Genomic DNA, 19,898 nt, shown 5'->3' on the forward strand with positions numbered 1-19,898 from the left:
TGAATGCAGTCCTATCACCCATAAATATTTTCCTGAATTTTAGTATGAATTGGCATAATTAACAAATAATATTATTCAGAAATGAAAATCTAAATATATTTTATATCCGGGTATTTTCAAGATGGATGCGCCCAGCTCATACATCAGTAACGAATGGACCTGAAAAATCTTTCTGTAAAACCGCTGTAAAACGACTCAGACATTCTGGTTATAACAGTTGTATCTATTGATATCATTAAGTAAATTAATGAACTTTCGTCTAAGATAATTAGCATGACACTTAAAAGATATGCAAGCGATTGCACCACATCACGAGATAAGTTGCCAGATGGTGATGCAATATAATAGGATGGCGACCCTTAAAAACAAAATTTGAATCAAAGATCTTAAATTTAGGAAGATACCAACACGATAAAAAGGTGAACTCCAAAGTTTTGATTTAAGTACACATGTCCGATACTATATCGAAAATGCGTACACTTTACAGATGTTAAAATGTACATGTTTCTGTAAAAGGAATTGTTATGTTTTCATACAGGAAAAGTGACAGACTTTCATGCTCTGTGTCCATAATGTCTCTGTTTCATGCATTTTGAAATGTGAATGTACACATCTGTATGATAATGATCTATCCATGGTGGATTTCTCATAAATAAGTCTCTTGGAAACATGCAATATTATATAAGTTGTATCTTAATAAGTGTCTTATAAAATATCCATTATTGAATTTTCTATCAGAAATGGCATCTACATCTACACTCACTCCTCCTGGTACCCCTAAAAAGATACAGAAGAGACCCTCAAAGCAGTACTCGACCTGTCTACTATACAATACTGGGCAGGCCCTGGCAAAGCTGACAGACCTCACATTGGCAGCCTGCAACCCTACACGAGAGAGCCAGGAAACTACCAAGGAACATGACGACAATGAACAGGGTGAAAATAAAAACAAATATTCCATAAATTGATATACATTTACGTAATTCTTTTGATCTAGGGAATTTGATAAAACCAATGACCTTTGTCTTGTTTACTGTAGCGTTTCACATATGGTGCTCAACTACATATGTAAATAATCCAGAGAATTCTTAATGGCAATTCAGTAGCTTTATAGGAAATGACTTTTTTTTTTTTTTTACCAGGGTCCCATTTATATTCCCCTTCCTTGAAAGAAATTAAGTTAATAAAGATTTCAAGAATGACATCAATACTTTTGAAAACAATATTTTAACTGGGGTATTTTTGTTGGCTATTACATCGGTGCACCAATAAGACACATTTTATTTGTTGATTTTAGGACCTCAATTGCTAGTCTGATGCTCTATTGCTAGAGAGAACTTTTCCCTAGCCAAGTTCATGATCATAGGAATAAGACATTTTATACATATAAAACAACCAGGGCTACAGAAGATATCACATAATATATGATAACCTGCCAATACCCCGTAACAGAAAGTGTTGTCAGATGTTGATGGCTGAGAGAGGTGAGCGCCACAGTGATAATAAATACACAATCTCATATTGGGATTATAATCAACATGTAAACGAATCCTTGCTACAGGCCTACTTGTATGGAAGTCAAGACATGCTTCAATAACAGTTTGGTTATTTTCAGAAAATGTAGTTCACCAGAGAGCTGATTATACGTCCGTGTCAGAGAAGATGTCCTGTAACTATTGTACAACTGACTTCACTTCTAGAGAAGACCAGGTAAAATTGTAACACAGACACAATCAAAATCATTATTATAAAACTAACACAGACACAATCAAAATCATTATTATAGAACTGTAACACAGACACTATCAAAATCATTATTATAAAACTAACACAGACACAATCAAAATCATTATTATAAAACTGTAATACAGACACAATCAAAATCATTATTATAAAACTGTCAGACACAATCAAAATCATTATTATAAAATTGTAACACAGACACAATCAAAATCATTATTATAAAACTAACACAGACACAATCAAAATCATTATTATAAAACTGTAACAGACACAATCAAAATCATTATTATAAAACTGTAACACAGACACTATCAAAATCATTATTATAGAACTAATACAGACACAATCAAAATCATTATTATAAAACTAACACAGACACAATCAAAATCATTATTATAAAACTAATACAGACACAATCAAAATCATTATTATAAAACTGTCATACAGACACAATCAAAATCATTATTATAAAATTGTCAGACACAATCAAAATCATTATTATAAAACTAATACAGACACAATCAAAATCATTATTATAAAACTAATACAGACACAATCAAAATCATTATTATAAAACTAACACAGACACAATCAAAATCATTATTATAAAACTGTAACACAGACACAATCAAAATCATTATTATAAAACTGTAACACAGACACTATCAAAATCATTATTATAAAATTGTCAGACACAATCAAAATCATTATTATAAAACTGTAACACAGACATTATCAAAATCATTATTATAAAACTAATACAGACACAATCAAAATCATTATTATAAAACTAACACAGACACAATCATGATTATAAAACTGTAACACAGACACAATCAAAATCATTATTATAAAACTAACACAGACACAATCATGATTATAAAACTGTAACACAGACACAATCAAAATCATTATTATAAAACTGTAACAGACACAATCAAAATCATTATTATAAAACTGTAACACAGACACAATCAAAATCATGATTATAAAACTGTAACACAGACACAATCAAAATCATTATTATAAAACTAACACAGACACAATCATGATTATAAAACTGTAACACAGACACAATCAAAATCATTATTATAAAACTGTAACACAGACATTATCAAAATCATTATTATAAAACTAATACAGACACAATCAAAATCATTATTATAAAACTAACACAGACACAATCATGATTATAAAACTGTAACACAGACACAATCAAAATCATTATTATAAAACTAACACAGACACAATCATGATTATAAAACTGTAACACAGACACAATCAAAATCATTATTATAAAACTGTAACAGACACAATCAAAATCATTATTATAAAACTAACACAGACACAATCATGATTATAAAACTGTAACACAGACACAATCAAAATCATTATTATAAAACTAACACAGACACAATCATGATTATAAAACTGTAACACAGACACAATCAAAATCATTATTATAAAACTGTAACAGACACAATCAAAATCATTATTATAAAACTAACACAGACACAATCATGATTATAAAACTGTAACACAGACACAATCAAAATCATTATTATAAAACTGTAATACAGACACAATCAAAATCATTATTATAAAACTAACACAGACACAATCATGATTATAAAACTGTAATACAGACACAATCAAAATCATTATTATAAAACTAACACAGACACAATCATGATTATAAAACTGTAACACAGACACAATCAAAATCATTATTATAAAACTAACACAGTCACAATCAAAATCATTATTATAAAACTAACAGACACAATCATGATTATAAAACTGTCATACAGACACAATCAAAATCATTATTATAAAACTAACACAGACACAATCAAAATCATTATCATAAAACTAACAGACACAATCATGATTATAAAACTGTCATACAGACACAATCAAAATCATTATTATAAAACTAACACAGACACAATCAAAATCATTATCATAAAACTAACAGACACAATCATGATTATAAAACTGTAACACAGACACAATCAAAATCATTATTATAAAACTAACACAGTCACAATCAAAATCATTATTATAAAACTAACAGACACAATCATGATTATAAAACTGTCATACAGACACAATCAAAATCATTATTATAAAACTAACACAGACACAATCAAAATCATTATCATAAAACTAACAGACACAATCATGATTATAAAACTGTCATACAGACACTATCAAAATCATTATTATAAAACTGTAACACAGACACAATCAAAATCATTATTATAAAACTGTAATACAGACACAATCAAAATCATTATTATAAAACTGTAACACAGACACAATCAAAATCATTATTATAAAACTGTAATACAGACACAATCAAAATCATTATTATAAAACTGTAACATAGACACAATCAAAATTATTATTATAAAACTGTAACACAGACACAATCAAAATCATTATTATAAAACTGTAACAGACACAATCAAAATCATTATTATAAAACTGTAACACAGACACAATCAAAATCATTATTATAAAACTGTCATACAGACACAATCAAAATCATTATTATAAAACTGTAACAGACACAATCAAAATCATTATTATAAAACTGTAATACAGACACAATCAAAATCATTATTATAAAACTGTCATACAGACACAATCAAAATCATTATTATAAAACTGTCATACAGACACAATCAAAATCATTATTATAAAACTAACACAGACACAATCATTATTATAAAATTGTCATACAGACACTATCAAAATCATTATTAAAAGCAAAGATAACCAGTATCGAAGCTGAAGCAGATATTGGCTATCTGAACGCCATAAATCATCATATTGATCGAAAGTGCCATGACACTTTTATTACATTTTGGTATCAAAACCAGAGCGCAGAATGGCATTTAATTTTCATCTTATCTCATAATATTCATCAAAGTGTCATAAATACGACATCTTTCATTAGTATAAAACATTGTATTGCACTCTCGCACAACTTGGCAGACATGTGTCTGACAAATCTGATTGGCTGAAATCACACAATGTTATAGAACACTCGCAAGAGTATGCAAATAATGGTTTATCGCTGTCACTGAGTATCATATGGAGTATAATGTAATCAGCTGTAGAACTATCAAAATCTGATTTAAAGGTGAAAATGTTTTAAAATCTTTTAAGTTTATATCTGACTCGATCATCTGTATATCAGCATAAATGGATTCTATGTTGGTTCTTCAGATTTGCTTGACAGTCTTGTCCTCTGTCTAGTACATGTTTAGTGCTAAAATGTTGTAAAAACATTTCAAAATATTAATGATATATATATATATTGTGATGGTACACAGACTTAAGTCATATTTTTGACTGTCTTTAACAGTTGGGAATTAGTTTCTGCACGTCAACCCTCAGATCTACCATTAAACAAGACTTACAGAGTTATGCCCCTTTTGATAATACTAAATTGATATTCTTATAGTAATCGAAATATCCATGCTCTTATACAGGTTCTATAGAAATTAATCAGTCTGGAAAAGTAGCTCACAAAGAGAATAGAAACAAAGAATACACAAGATTTGTCAGTTTAATATTGGATTAATTCTTCAATCACCTACATTCTGATGATCACGATGATTATGATCATGGCAACTAACATTTTGATATTTACACATCATATAAAATAGGAATGTGTCATGAATTGTTTGAAGAAGATACAATATTATTGTTTAAAATTAATTCAGTTCAATTTATTTATTAAGTACAGGTGATGTATAGAATTTCTCCAATACTGTATGCTTTTCTGGGTTATATTATATAATATGCTCCTCTATAAGCATCGAAGACAAATACCAAGTACTTTTATTTTTAAATGGGAATTATCTCCCTTTATCAGCCTCTATGTGAATAATTGATCATCTAGTTCTATCATGACATAGACTGTACAGAAATTATTCAAATTTATAGGTCGGACCTGGTCCAGGCCTGGGTATCAGAATCTGAATGTTCACAGGATAGATACAATATGTGTATATGTTCCACCAAGTCCCTTCCATCCAGGTTCTGAAAGCAGCCAAATTCAGGGTTATACTATATCCAAAAATACCCAGGAAAAAATTCATTTAAGCAGTTTATTTTACCTGTAGTGTGATTTTTAGATAGATATATATACCGTCTTTACTTTCCCTCCTGTTGAGGATAAGAATGGACTTGTACTGAAATCTATGTTGCTGATTCTCGATTTTCAGATTTCGCATTACAAGTCTGACTGGCATAGATACAACCTAAGACTGCGGTTGAAAGACAAAGATTCTATAACAGAGGCAAAATTTATAGAAATATCAGGTACAACACTGCCCTAAGGTTGATGCAAATTGCTAACATAATAAAGTGGAAAAAATCTGAAATTTAGTATGTCAGATGTTCAGCTGTTAATGTTCCTGTTTTTTTTTCTGCAGCTTCAGTTTTTGTTCTTTATAAATACGATATTTATTTATTTAGTTCAATTATTTTCATTCTGCAGAAAATATATTTACTGTAGTAATATTGAATTCAAAATCTAGAAAGGCAGAATATCTTAATTTTGGAATAACATTGTTTGATTTCCAGCTTGTGTATCCAGCATTTCTGGCTCTGAATCCGAGAGTGATGACTCGGACGTTGAGGATGGAGAAAAACGGAAACTGCGTTCAAAGCCGAGCGGTATAGCGGCATATCTGAGAAACCGAGGAGACTCCTGTAGTAGTAGCAATGACAGTGAGACAGAACTGCCTAGCGCAGTTGATGATGCTGCAAGGAAATTTCCTAAATTATTTTTCCGTAACAAAGATGGCGAGCTGATATCGATTTATAGATGTATACTGTACCATAAGAAGGTAAATAGAAATTTTGAAATGATAAAAACTACTTAGATTTCCACAAGATCATACTTGATTTGGTAATAATTTAATAAAAATAAACAAATATGTTTATTTCCCCATGATAATTATCAATTGTGGACGTTTGGTTAGGTCATGATCAGTATGGTATTATACCAACCTGGAAGAATAAAACATTGACTCAGAGTGGAGCCTAAGGTCAATATTTCAGATTCTACCAGGTCACTGTATTGACCGAATCAAATGTCCTTATTTTTTGTATTAGATATGAAACTTGTTCGCAGAAGGCTGGAATTGCATTATACAGTAATATTTTTGATAACAGGAAATTTACATTTAGGGATGGTGATTTAACAATAATTATGACAGCATAAATGTAATACTGTATTGGGTCGCTGTTTCTAAAAAGAGAAACATTGGGTTTCTCCACACCTTTTTTAAGCTAATGAGAATTAAGGAAAAATGGACTATATCTAATATTAGAAGTTATTACAGTGTCATCAAATCATATAAAACTCTATATATCTTCCATCTTATAGGTACATCAGCCTTTAAACGTACTCTTGATATCCTAGCAACAGATAGTAATCTGTGTATACCATTTAATGTTCAGCGGAGATGTACTATTTTAGGTAGATTCAGAACAAGTGTTAAACAAAAATGGAAATGTTGGTCTCTAGTTAGTTTTGACAATCTAGAGGTGGACCTGACGAAACCCACTAAGTTAAATATTTGCAAAATCAAACTTCCATACAATAGTTTTAATCAATTGATCACATAATTTACCTTAAGTAGTGCTTGTGATAAAATTGAAATAATACCTATGAGAAATAAAATCCGATTATGAAATTGATAAAATTTTCTCAATTAAATTATTTTACAGAATCAGCCAGCAACGCTGAATAACTTGGCTACCATGGCAACAAATGCTCCTCATCATATGACCTGGGCTATATTCATGGCTGCAGGCGGCCATTTTGCAGCGGCTATATTTGATAAGTGAGTCAAATCAGTTTAACCTGTATGTATGTGAATGGCTTCTCATTTGAGATTGATTTAATGTAATGTTTAGAGCTTACGTTGGAACAGTCTATTTCAGATTTTTTTTTCACAGTATTCATTATCATATCAAACTGATTTAAATCCTTTTCTAAAAATCTGATCGATTATCTGTTGCTTTTAACTTAACACAGGAATGAGATTCTGGTGCATAAGACCTTTCATCGATATGTTGTGAGAGCCAAACGAGGGGACCGCTCAGAGTAGCAGAGATAGTCAGGGTAACGCCCCTAAATCTGCTGGAGCCAGTCTACGGCGATACAATGAGGCAGCTCTCAAGGAGGTTAGTGTATGGTGGAGGGGAAGGTGAAATATTATTTATAGTCATATCAGAATGAGACGGAGTTTATCTCAGAAATAGACCTTGTATATATCAAGGTCCAACAATTCCTTTATTTTTTCCATAGGAAGGCATTGTTGGATTTTATGAAAGATATCTGTTAAAATGTTTTAAGTTTAGTCATTGGTTTCCAGACGTACATTTAGAAAATGTTTTAAGTTCAATAACATAACAATTTGGACCAGATAAACTAAATCTATTATTAGCTATATGGGTCAAACAATGCCTCACATGTGACAGTTTTTCTTGTTTACCTATTTGATTTGAATTGTTTACTATATATGTATAGGTGTGTGTTTCTGTGTATTAAAATAAAATGTCTTTTGAATTTAAATAAATTCACACTAAAATGATGAAATGGAAAATCTAACAATATATGTGATAGAAATTGATTTTAATACAAAAATTACCATAATTTAGCAGATCATAAATATAATCTGAAGCTATTTTTGATTATTCTAAGATAAAATTACCACTGAAAATTTATGCAATGCAGTATGTTCAGTATTTAAAAGGGGATGTGTTCTCTGAAAGCCAACACATTTTTCAGCAATAGGTAGGTGTTGTTTTAGGAAACAATTTGGAGTTAAATGTATAGAGTTTTATAAAAGCTATCTTTTATACACTGTATGCCATTAATTGACTGTTTACCTGTGATTTACACAACACATTTCCAAACTTTCTGTGACATAAGTATTTTATCTTAAACTGGATCATTTTTCATTGTAACCTCTTCAAAACATTGAAAATATTCTGTTGTATTTGGAAAAAGTAATTAAGAATTATTATATACAATGTATATGGAAAATAAGTAAAATTAGATGAATAAATATGACAAAGGGCTGTTCCAGGAAAACATATATTAAATTGATGGAAGGCACTTTGAAATTAGGGGTGACCCACCTGTAGAAGTGATTTATAACTTTGATGACCCTCTCACATATCCACTGTTTTGTGAATGGTACCCTGATATAGAAGCAACTAATGTGAAAAAATGGTTCAAACATATCAAATACACCCAACAACAGAATCAATCTATTTCAAACCCCACCAACCAATAGAATTTAATTTAATTTGAACCCATCTCACCTCATATGATCTATTAAAGTGCCTTCCCCCCAGTCCCATAGATGTTTTCCTGGAACAGCCTTAAAATTATATTACTTTTTGATGGAAAATTAAAAATGTTTGGTATTCAGAGATACATCCATTTAAGATGATGAATATTTCCCTTGAAAAAAATTTCAGTGATGTTATTTCCCCAACACGGATGTGTGTTTACAAGCTCTTTAATCTTACTAAATATTTACAAATGTGTCACCTGTCATTTTTTTTCAACAGGAGGTACATGAACTTTTCTCATCCTGGTCCGAACTACTCGCCAAATGTGACCTGATCTTCCTTAGAGCCCCGAGTTTTAACAAAAGAATTTTTTTCTCCGGAAAGACTCCGCCTTTACAGAAGAAAGATGAACGAATCAGGATGATTCCTTTTGCCACACGGAGACCAACTCACAACGAGGTCAGACGAGTCCACGAGGTCTTGTGTTCTGTTGAATGCTATGGTAATACAATATTCATATAATATATAGGTTTAGAAAAAATAACAAAATTTTACTACTGAGATACTAGAAGTTTATATAAGGACTCTTTTTTTTTTTTTTTTTTTTTTTACATCATGGATATTCATCATCTTAGATACTAGGTATATTTTCTAGGTCTGTTCAAGTAAAATGTATACTCACCGGGGAATCCACCAGGTGTGTCAAACAGGGAAATAGTTTGAAGTGATTTAATTCAAACAATACTATATATTATTAAAAAGATGCATTTTCTCCAGGACCAGTGATACCATGCATAAGATTTCTTTATTTCTGGATTCTGAATAGTAAAATAAGTTAAAAATAGTGTTTATTAATGCTTTATTCTTTTTTTTCTTGTGTATGTATTTGTGTGTCTTGAATTCAGCAAATGTTGTACTTTGTATGTGTATTATTATATTTCAAAGAAGGTTCAGTTGCACTATGGCTTTACAGCTGGTTTGTATAGATGTGTCTACGTATTCCTTCCACAAAAATCTATTTGTGGGTCCTCCTTAATATTTTACAGGTGCCGAGTCAGAAATTCGTGATTTCATTCCACTCTCGCCTGCGGTAACTTTCAGTGCAGACACAGGTCACCTTGAAATTGTACCTGATGACCCCCAAACATCCCCAAAACACAGGAAAATCAAGGACAAATCAAAGCTTAAGACTTCACCATTGGCTAACACTGACAGTAAAACATCTGAAAGACCTGACTCAGCTGAGGACAAGTTAACCAAGCCCATGTTTAAATGTCAACAGCTTGAACTGTTAGGTGAGGGATCTTTAAGTGGAAAGAAATGAATTTATGTCATGAGAAAGGAGTATATTGATAACATGTGCGTGTGTGTGTAGGAATATGTACAAAGTGACATTAACCGGAACTTTGTTAGCGGCCTTGTCCTTTTACCCTCATAAAACGAGAGTAACTAAACCAAGACAGACTAAGTGTGGGCTCAAAAATATGATTCTCACAAAATTTCATTCAGAAAATCTGACATTCAAACTTAATTGTCTACATATTTGTTGTTACTTGCATTTACCTAAAAACTGAATCAATTTATAGAGTATTGATTAACTGTGGACAACATCAAGAACACTTTTTCCTATTTTGTCAGATGCCCTCCACCATGATACCCAGGCCTTGTCTTCGGGAGCATCAACTGCCAGTGACACAGATTTAGTAGATTCTATGGAGACCCTGTCTACTGAAGACTTGAAAGAGTTCAAGGCCACACGTAAACCTCGACCTCAGAGACCACGTGCTCGTAAGAGACGTCCATCTTTAAAACGTCAAATTGCCCCAGAATCAGATGCTTTGGGTAAGTTTGGTTTTTTATATGTCCAGTGTTAACTTTATGAAGATGTTTAATTCGGCACAAACCAGGATTTTTGTTGATGACAGTGGTGGAACTACACTTCCGTTTGACCAAGGTGATCAGGAGGTGATTCCTTGATGGATTTGAGAGGGTATGGAGGCCACAAGCCTGGCAACATGGGTTTCCTCTGGGTACTCCTGTTTCCTCCTGCTGAAAAATCTCTCTCATGCTTCCATATGGGCCAACAAGTTAGAGTGATTGGTATATTAAGTTGACATTACTTGTTAAGCGCCTGTTGGAAAACAAATAAATTTCGCTGTTATTTATCATAAATAAAACGTTACTATATGTGCACATGTAACTATTAAAGTTTAATGGGGTCACAATTGCCCAGTCAGTGGAGAATTAGACTAATAGGAGCTCAGGTGAAAAGCTGAGGTGTGTGGTTTCATCACTTCCTGGTTATATTTTCCGGAGATCTGAAATAATTGACCATCTTGTGCTATCACCATGTATGGGTGAAATTTAAAGTTGCTTTTGTGTATTAATACTAAATTCAGTGTTTTGGAAATAAAATTACTCCGTAAAATTTATATTGAAAATGTAATTTTTTTTTGCAAAATCAAGGACATGTTTTGCAGTATTTTAAATTCCAATACTTTCATCCACGTATCTTGTGTTCTGGATAACATGTAGGTAGCTTCCTGAGTGATGGTCAGAGAGGTGGCCACCAGCTTCTACAAGGTTAGGGGCCTCAAAATGACACATGCTGTTCAAGGGACAATTAACTTGACAATTTGAAAGAAAGAACTCAACAAAAGGAGAAATCAAGTTCAATTTCTAATTAGAAAATGCTTATTTTTTAAAATTCATATAAAGAGTAATAATATGTTTTTGTTTCTTTTTTATTTTGGATGCAGAAGAAGAAAAATATCACCTGAAAAACTCACTCTACACTGCCTGTAAGGTGGGAGACTTTGAAACACTTCAAAATCTGCTGGCTGTATTTGCTTCTGAGATGGCCCCTACAGAGTCTATACCTAGAACCTCCATAGAACCTTGTGGAGAGTTTAAAACAGACACAGTTAGTTCTTCCAATGGTTCCCAAGACAATTATGAAATACCTGTCAAAGATAAAAGCGAAACTAAAAGAACTTTGAAGTCAAATGATGTGATCACTGGTGTTTCTATATCAGAGAGAGAATGTAAAACTGACATGGAAAAAGACAATCTAGAAAACACATTGAGTGAAAGTGAAATAAGTGATCCCAATAAAAATCAGAAGGAGAAAGAGAGAATGAATTTAGATATTTCGAATAAAACATGTAACGAGCTACAGGGATTTGGATCAAATTCTAATGCCGAAGAAATCTTGTCACCGATGGTTTCCATAGCAATTTTAAATGAGCCAATAGGAGACCAGCTTACAACTCTACTGCATGTTGCTGCTAAGGAAGGGCACAAGAAAGTGATAAAAGCTTTGCTGGAATCAGGAGCAGATCCTGCCATCAAGTAAGTGTTAAAATTGGTTTTAGATACAGAATGAAATGGCTTCTGGGTATGGATTGAATCTTTAGAAACAAAAATGTGAACAGATAGACGGACGGACGGACGGACGGACGGACAGAGATGAACAAACGGACAAACAAATACCATGATTACTGCACAGGGTATTCAGTTGAGAGAATGGGCTCTTTGTGTTGAAAGGATAGGTGATTTAACATATCGGTGAATCTATACTTTGATTCTGAAAATGCCAGTAAGATTAACTGAAAGCCTTAAATATAGAAATAACATTTTCGATGTCTTCCAATGTTTGGTTAAACAGAACTTGAAAATAAAGTAATACATATTCTACCTGTACACACATCATTTGCTTTTAAAGAATTAATTGTAGATTCATAAAAAAATAAGTTGCCTCTTTTTACAATGGAAAAGGATTATGAACTTAAAACTGTGATTTCTAATTGTCAGAGATAAGTTTGGTAAGACTCCCTACACAAGTACATCCAACAAGGAGACTAGAAACGAGTTCAGGAGATTTATGGCCAAGTTCCCTCTCAAATACGACTATGAAGCAGCTCAGGTGAGTTTTAAATCATTGGATAGACCGAGAATTATGTTTAGATTTTTATATCAATGGATAGACTTGGAATTATGTTTAGATTTTTAAAGGGATAGACTTAGAATTTTGTTTTAGAGTTTTAAATCAGTGGATAGACTTAGAATTATGTTTAGAGTTTTAAATCAATGGAAAGACTTAGAATTATGTTTAGAGTTTTAAAGGGATAGACTTAGAATTATGTTTAGATTTTTAAATCAATGGATAGACCTAGAATTACGTTTAGAGTTTTAAATCAATGGAAAGACTTTGTGATCAGGTTTGAAGTTGAAAATGAAGCTTGAAGTTTTCTTTTCCTGTTTGCTGAATTATTCTATGAAGATAGTCTTTATCTGGTTGTTATTCTTTATCACATTGCTTACAATACTGTAATTATACCAGAAGTATATCTTCTCATATAAAGATTTATTAACATCAAATGATTCCTGAACAAAAGGAGTCAAGTTTTTTGTTTTGAAGTACCATACATGCTTGAGTACAGTTTCAATAGGATACATTCCTAATCTGGGCCTTGATTAGCAGCTCTGGTTTTGGTTTTCAGTAATTCTTTATGTGCGTTTCTTCATATTCAGTTGAAATATGCCAAACTAACGATGGAACATTTAAGCCTAAATTTAGTGCATATTAGAAGTTTGCATCAATAAGGTCACAGAGTCCTGGCTGTATTATAGACTTAGAATTATGTTTAACAAATATATCAGTAATTGGCAGTCCAAAAAAGATGTGGATTCACATAATTGATTGAAACTGTTTGGACTTAAATAGCTGAACTGTAATCAATTATGTAATGTTCGTAAGAAATCAAAGGTAACTAAAGATAACAAAACGTATACTGATTAAGGTTTCTCCATTGACGATCAATGAAAAAGCTTAAGTTTCCAAATATCTCTAACATTGAAGAATGTTGCGTATGTTCATACAGATGTACCTGCTGAAACATCTACCTGGTAATATTCTGTATTTGGCAAATCTATCATATTTGGTGCAGTAGTATAAGCTGGGGGGTTTTCTGGTTAAGCAATTTAATCAGGTGACATAGATTGGAATTTAAGGCCTGGTCAGGGCACGAGTCGTAAATTTGTCTTCCTTCATCATTTGTGTTCTATGTTATATTGATTATAATTATAAACATAGCTCTATAATTCAAAGCAGTGACAAATAAATTCAATTTTTTCAAAATTTGATTATCAAAATACCCCAATTCAAGACTATTACAGGTTGTTTTAAAGGGACGTATAAACATATTATTTGAAGACAATAACAGCAAAGTAACCCACTAACATTTTGTAATTTATCTATTTCCTTTTGAATTTTTTTTCTCTAATATTCAAGTGAACAATGTGTTTGTGTACAGATCTAAATTATGAAGATTGGAGAAATTTGATAATTAGTGTGAAATCAATTTTCTTTGATCTCCAATAGGTTCCTAGTCCTCTTACAGAGGAAATGGAAACTGAACGAAGACAGAAGGAAGCAGAGAGAAAGAAAATACAGAAAAAGGCTAAGCAGGAGAAGATGAAGGTGAATACTGTGATACACTGGTTATACCACACTGCGTAATGGTTGCTGAAAATGTCTGTCGTATACAACATCACTATTTTTAGTTAATTCTAAATCTGGTTGCATGGATGACATAAGTCGCATTAACATTTTTACATTTTAACATAAAGACTATTATTATCATAAAATTTTATTTTAACAGCCCCCATCCTCAAGTACATTGTATACCACTTAGCAGATCTTCTAAAATTAAAATATGAATAATCAGAATTATTTAAAATAAATCACTGATAAAAAATTAATTGAAGAAAGAGAAGAGTGTTACATTTGTATGGAAGGATAGGAAGCAGATTTAAACAGTTATAATTACCCAAGTTTTCATTAAAAGAGCATTTAGTTTTTGGAAATATTTTGTTATGACATATTGTAAAGAAAAGTTATTCAAAAATCAAACTGGAAGTCACATTACAAAAGTTCAGCCACAAGTCACCCTGGTGCTAGTTAGAGACATTTGTCATGGTCACAGAGGTCAAACTTTCATTTGTTTTGATTACTGTTTGATACAAACATATGATGCATATTAAATACATAGCTATTATCATTGTTGATTTCAATAGGAAAAGCATGCAGAAGAAGAAGTGATGAAAAAAGAAGAGAGGGAAAAAGTTAGATTCCTATCACTGTCTGACAGAGAGAAGGTAGGAACATATTTAGTTCTGCTGAAGTATACACAGATTATGGTTGTTAAGGAAAGTAGAATCTCAAGTATACACAGATTATGGTTGCTAAGGAGAGTAGAATCTAAAGTATACACACATTATGGTTGTTAAGGAAAGTAGAATCACAAGTATACACACATTATGGTTGCTAAGGAGAGTAGAATCTCAAGTATACACAGATTATGGTTGTTAAGGAAAGTAGACTCTCATGTATAAACAGATTATGGTTGCTAAGGAGAGTGGAATCACAAGTATACACACATTATGGTTGTTAAGGAAAGTAGAATCACAAATATTCACAGATTATGATTTTCTGTACTGTTTTCTGTAGAATTGTGTCACTGGTGTGATTTGCTTAATTGCATAAAGGAAAAGGCTCTATTACATAAGTATAATCAGTGTAAAGTATTATATAATGCATAACACTTCCATCACTGTAGAAATGTTATATGTTAATGTTTTTTTTTTCTCACTCAGCGAGCTCTTGCTGCTGAAAAACGTTTGGTGAAGCAGACAGTAGCAGAAGGGGTGACAACTCCGGTTTTGAGGCAAGTTTTGTATCGTTTATGTTTAAGGTTCAAAATACATGTGTATATTCAAAATAAATTTCATTAAAAAAATCTCGAAATTGATAAGAGTAAATACTGATTCCTTTTCATTAGATAATACAGAAAAATGTATTCAAATAAAAGAAAACAGATTGCATGAAAATAAACAATCCACATAAATTTTATACTTTTGAAATTTATAATACAATAATGGAAGTTTCATTGTCAAATTTTTCTGGTATAATTCATTGAAAGTTGCCAAAAAACTTTTAAACAATTTTTTATGGAGGATCAGTAAGTACTTTACACATTCCATACTGACGTGTGTATCATTTCTATTTATATGATTGTTACTTTGATTACAGTCGGTGTTTCCAGTGTGGCAGAGACATGACAGGGAAAGTCCCATTTGAATACTGTGACTATAAGTTTTGTACAACAAAATGTCTGAAGGAGCATCGCTTATCCAACACCAAGACATGAATTGTTGATATTATCTGCTGACTAAAAAAACATGAATAACAAGTTGTGATTATTGAAGAATATTACCTCAGAGAAATGGAATTTTGGATCCAGTTTATAAATTTTAAACAGTGTGGATCGCGCAGTAGGTGGTGCTAACCATTTACAGTTCTGTCGGTTATAAGACTGGTGGATTCCATGTGGATCGGTGACACTAACCATTTACAGTTCTGTCGATTATAAGACTGGTGGATTCTGTGTGGATCTGTGGCACTAACCATTTACAGTTCTGTTGGTTATAAGACCAATTCTATGTGGAAATGAACAGCATCTCCAGCCATTAGCCCTTAATTAGGCCAGAGACATTAAGACATTTATTCAGAATTTATCTAGACTTTATAAAGCATTATGTGACTGGTTGTGGATAGAAAGGAAACTCGATATATATGTTATAACAACACCGGTACTGTTCCCATTGTTATTGGAGGTGGTTCCAGGGATGTGTTCATTTTAATTTAGAAAATTTTTCTTGTACTCTACCTCTGATAAACACAAAATATTTTGGTTTATTAACTGGATATGTTTGACCTATGCTGTGTGCTTTGGGGTGAAAATACAACATCACTACTTTTGTGTTTAGGAGATCATTGGTCGACCGAAGATAGAAAATTATAAGAAAATAATTGAAAATTTAAACAAAACCAATTAATTGATGCCAAAGCTGAAAAGAGAATTCATCATTATAATTTAGAAATGATAAAAATGTTATTTTATTTTTTAACAGGTACATACCTAACTCCACTTTTCAGCACTTTAATGGCTTCATTCCTTGAGGGATTTTGATCAAACTTCACACAAATACAAATTTAAAAGGACCATGATATATATATCGGGCCAGTTCCAAGTTTCAGGGATTTCGGGTCAAGGTCAAGTACTGTTACTGCTTTTAGTGGGAGTCGGTATAGGGGACATGTATTTCTTTAGCAAAACCCATAAAATCAATAACATGTATGTGTAAACATCTTAATTGTTGATTAGAAATTAAAATGAACTAGATTCTGTTTCTTATAGCAATTAGTGTCTGAAAATTTCAGTTATCATACATCTATACACAGTTATCAGTTTGGTATCATAACACCCATTACATAAATTATATTATAAAATGTTTATTACAATCTAGTGGGACTCGGCATAGATGGGGATTTGTGTTTCGTGTCAACTGTGGTATCATAACTGAATGTCACAGATATCCCGTTGAATTGTGTGAGGTCACAAAAGAAAAGGCTTGAACTCCAAAATCAGTATTTTGACCTGAGTCATCATTTGTTTCCAGTGTTCTATGTATGAACAGTACTGGGTAAATTGATAATTGAAAAATTCAATTTCATTCTATTTCTTACAAAATACTTGAAACTCATCATAAAGGTGCTAAAATTGAAAACTTGTCAGACTTATTTCATTTATCAATCTCATATAGATCATTCGAAAACTTAAAAGGTCCTCAATTTCTTACATTCCAGGACTATATATGCCATTCCATTCCTAAGTCACCTCAGTAAATATTTTTTGCCAGTGTAAAAGATTTATAGATATCAATATTTTTTCTTTGTTGATAATCCATAAAAACCAGCATATTTTTATGCACTCCCCATGAAGTGGGGAGGGGGATTATAGTGTTACCAAGGGGCCGTGGTGGCCGAGTGGTTAATGTGTCCCGACACTTTATCACTAGCCCTCCACCTCTGGGTTGCGAGTTCGAAACCTACGTGGGGCAGTTGCCAGGTACTGACCGTAGGCCGGTGGTTTTTCTCCGGGTACTCCGGCTTTCCTCCACCTCTAAACCTGGCACGTCCTTTAATTACCCTGGCTGTTAATAGGACATTAAACAAAAACAAACCTGGCACGTCCTTAAATGACCCTGGCTGTTAATCGGACGTTAAACAAAAACAAACCAAATTATAGTGTTACCCATGTCGGTCCCGTCCCGTCCTATCCGATGAAATATAAATAGCTAATCTTGGGAACTGCGAAGGTTTCGGGGTGTCAAACGGCATTGGGGGCATTTATGTCATACATATTTTCTGGTTATAGTTATAAATGAAAAGAGAAAATGAAATTTATTGTGTCACTCATGAGTAAAAATATTTTCAAATAATAGACATGAAAATGTCCTGTTTTATATTGATGGATTTAATACCATAATTCAATGTATTAATTCCACTCTCAGATCATCAAATGATAATGGAGGTACAGTGTATTCCTTGTATAATTACATTTTATAGATATTCTAAAGATATCTAATGTCAGAATGCATTGAGTCGTGGACTATGCTCTTTAGCAACCAAAACCAAACGATGGCAAAGGCAACAGATTCTTAAAGAAACTTAATAAATTTGCAATTACACAAACATGCTGCTTGTAGTCTAGGACTTATAATTATGACATTTCCTTAGCTGTACATGTTCCTTAAATCTGGAATTTTGGAAAGAGACTTTATAAAACTCTTAACAATTTAATGAAATTCCACAACTGCAGTTCTCACAGGCCAGGGAAAATCTTGGTTTAGGACAAGGGTACCTTCTTGGTTCAGGACAAGGGTACCTTCTTGACTCTACAGGAATGTTGTGCCATATTCTTGGAGAACATTTGCGAAACTTTGAAGCAGTTGTATAGACATTGTTGAGAATGTTTGAATGGCATTAGTACATTAAGCTATTAATTTATTTGATTATCAGTTTGTAAAGACAATATTCCTATTCTAGTCCTGTGTTCATCAGTGGATTTGTAACTTGTCAGTTGTGTATTGTGAAATCTTATTCATGTCTGAATCAAGTATTAAAGTACTGATCGTCAGTGTCTCTATACCTGGTATATGTGTGTTTTATGTTTTTACTACCTTTGTTTTGATTTGACATATGCTTCATACAGATGACGATATATTTAAGCATTGAACTGTTTTTGTATGGCATTTATGATCTATTTGAATGCCAGAGCTTTGCAAGCAAACAACATAATGTATTTATGATCTACTTGAATACCAGAGCTTTGCATGCATACAACATAATGTGCATTAGTAAGCTTGCAAAGCTGTGGCATTCAAATAGATCATAAATACCATACAAAAACAGTTCAACGCTTATATTTACATTCCTTTTACTTTAAAAAAAAAAAAATTTAAGTGCTATAATTCATATTTAAAATTCATAATTCCCGCCTTACCGACAGTCAGCAGATTTTTTGTCAGTCGTTGGAACAGCCGGAACATGGTCGTGTGCTTTTTGGCAAAAAAATAAATCATGGAAAATAAAAAAAAAACTCAATTTTGTTAATCATTTAATTATCAACGTAATGTGGAAATGGCATAATTTTTATAACAAATAATGTTAACAAAATAATTAGTTGTTAAACTTAATTATCCTAAATATTGTAGTTCCGGTTTGTGTTGTATTTAAATATGCTGATAAGTGTAGTGCGTAATGGATGGCATTTAAACATACATCAATGCCAGAGCTCTCAAACAGACTATATAGTGACAATGCCAGATAAATGTAAATATATAGTTGTAATTCATTCATTGTCTAGAAATATTATTTAGAGACATAATGTCATAATAAAGAATGGTTGAGAGAATCT

The 19,898-nt window shown here is 32.0% G+C and overlaps 1 protein-coding gene across 1 annotated transcript; it reads left to right on the plus strand.

Annotated features, from left to right (window-relative positions):
* The first annotated feature begins 55 nt into the window (after positions 1-55).
* LOC117344182 (ankyrin repeat and zinc finger domain-containing protein 1-like) lies at positions 56-18,068 on the plus strand. The gene is given in 17 exon segments (XM_033906837.1): positions 56-419; positions 739-936; positions 1,616-1,710; positions 5,985-6,081; positions 6,346-6,611; positions 7,498-7,613; positions 7,808-7,862; positions 7,864-7,956; positions 9,355-9,577; positions 10,122-10,370; positions 10,714-10,917; positions 11,835-12,426; positions 12,889-13,000; positions 14,459-14,557; positions 15,154-15,234; positions 15,733-15,803; positions 16,169-18,068. Coding segments are annotated over 16 exon segments (2,667 nt in total). The 5' UTR covers positions 56-419; positions 739-740; the 3' UTR covers positions 16,287-18,068.
* The last annotated feature ends 1,830 nt before the right edge of the window (positions 18,069-19,898 follow it).

Source organism: Pecten maximus, chromosome 15 (assembly GCF_902652985.1).
Source record: "Pecten maximus chromosome 15, xPecMax1.1, whole genome shotgun sequence".
NCBI lineage: Eukaryota > Metazoa > Mollusca > Bivalvia > Pectinida > Pectinidae > Pecten > Pecten maximus.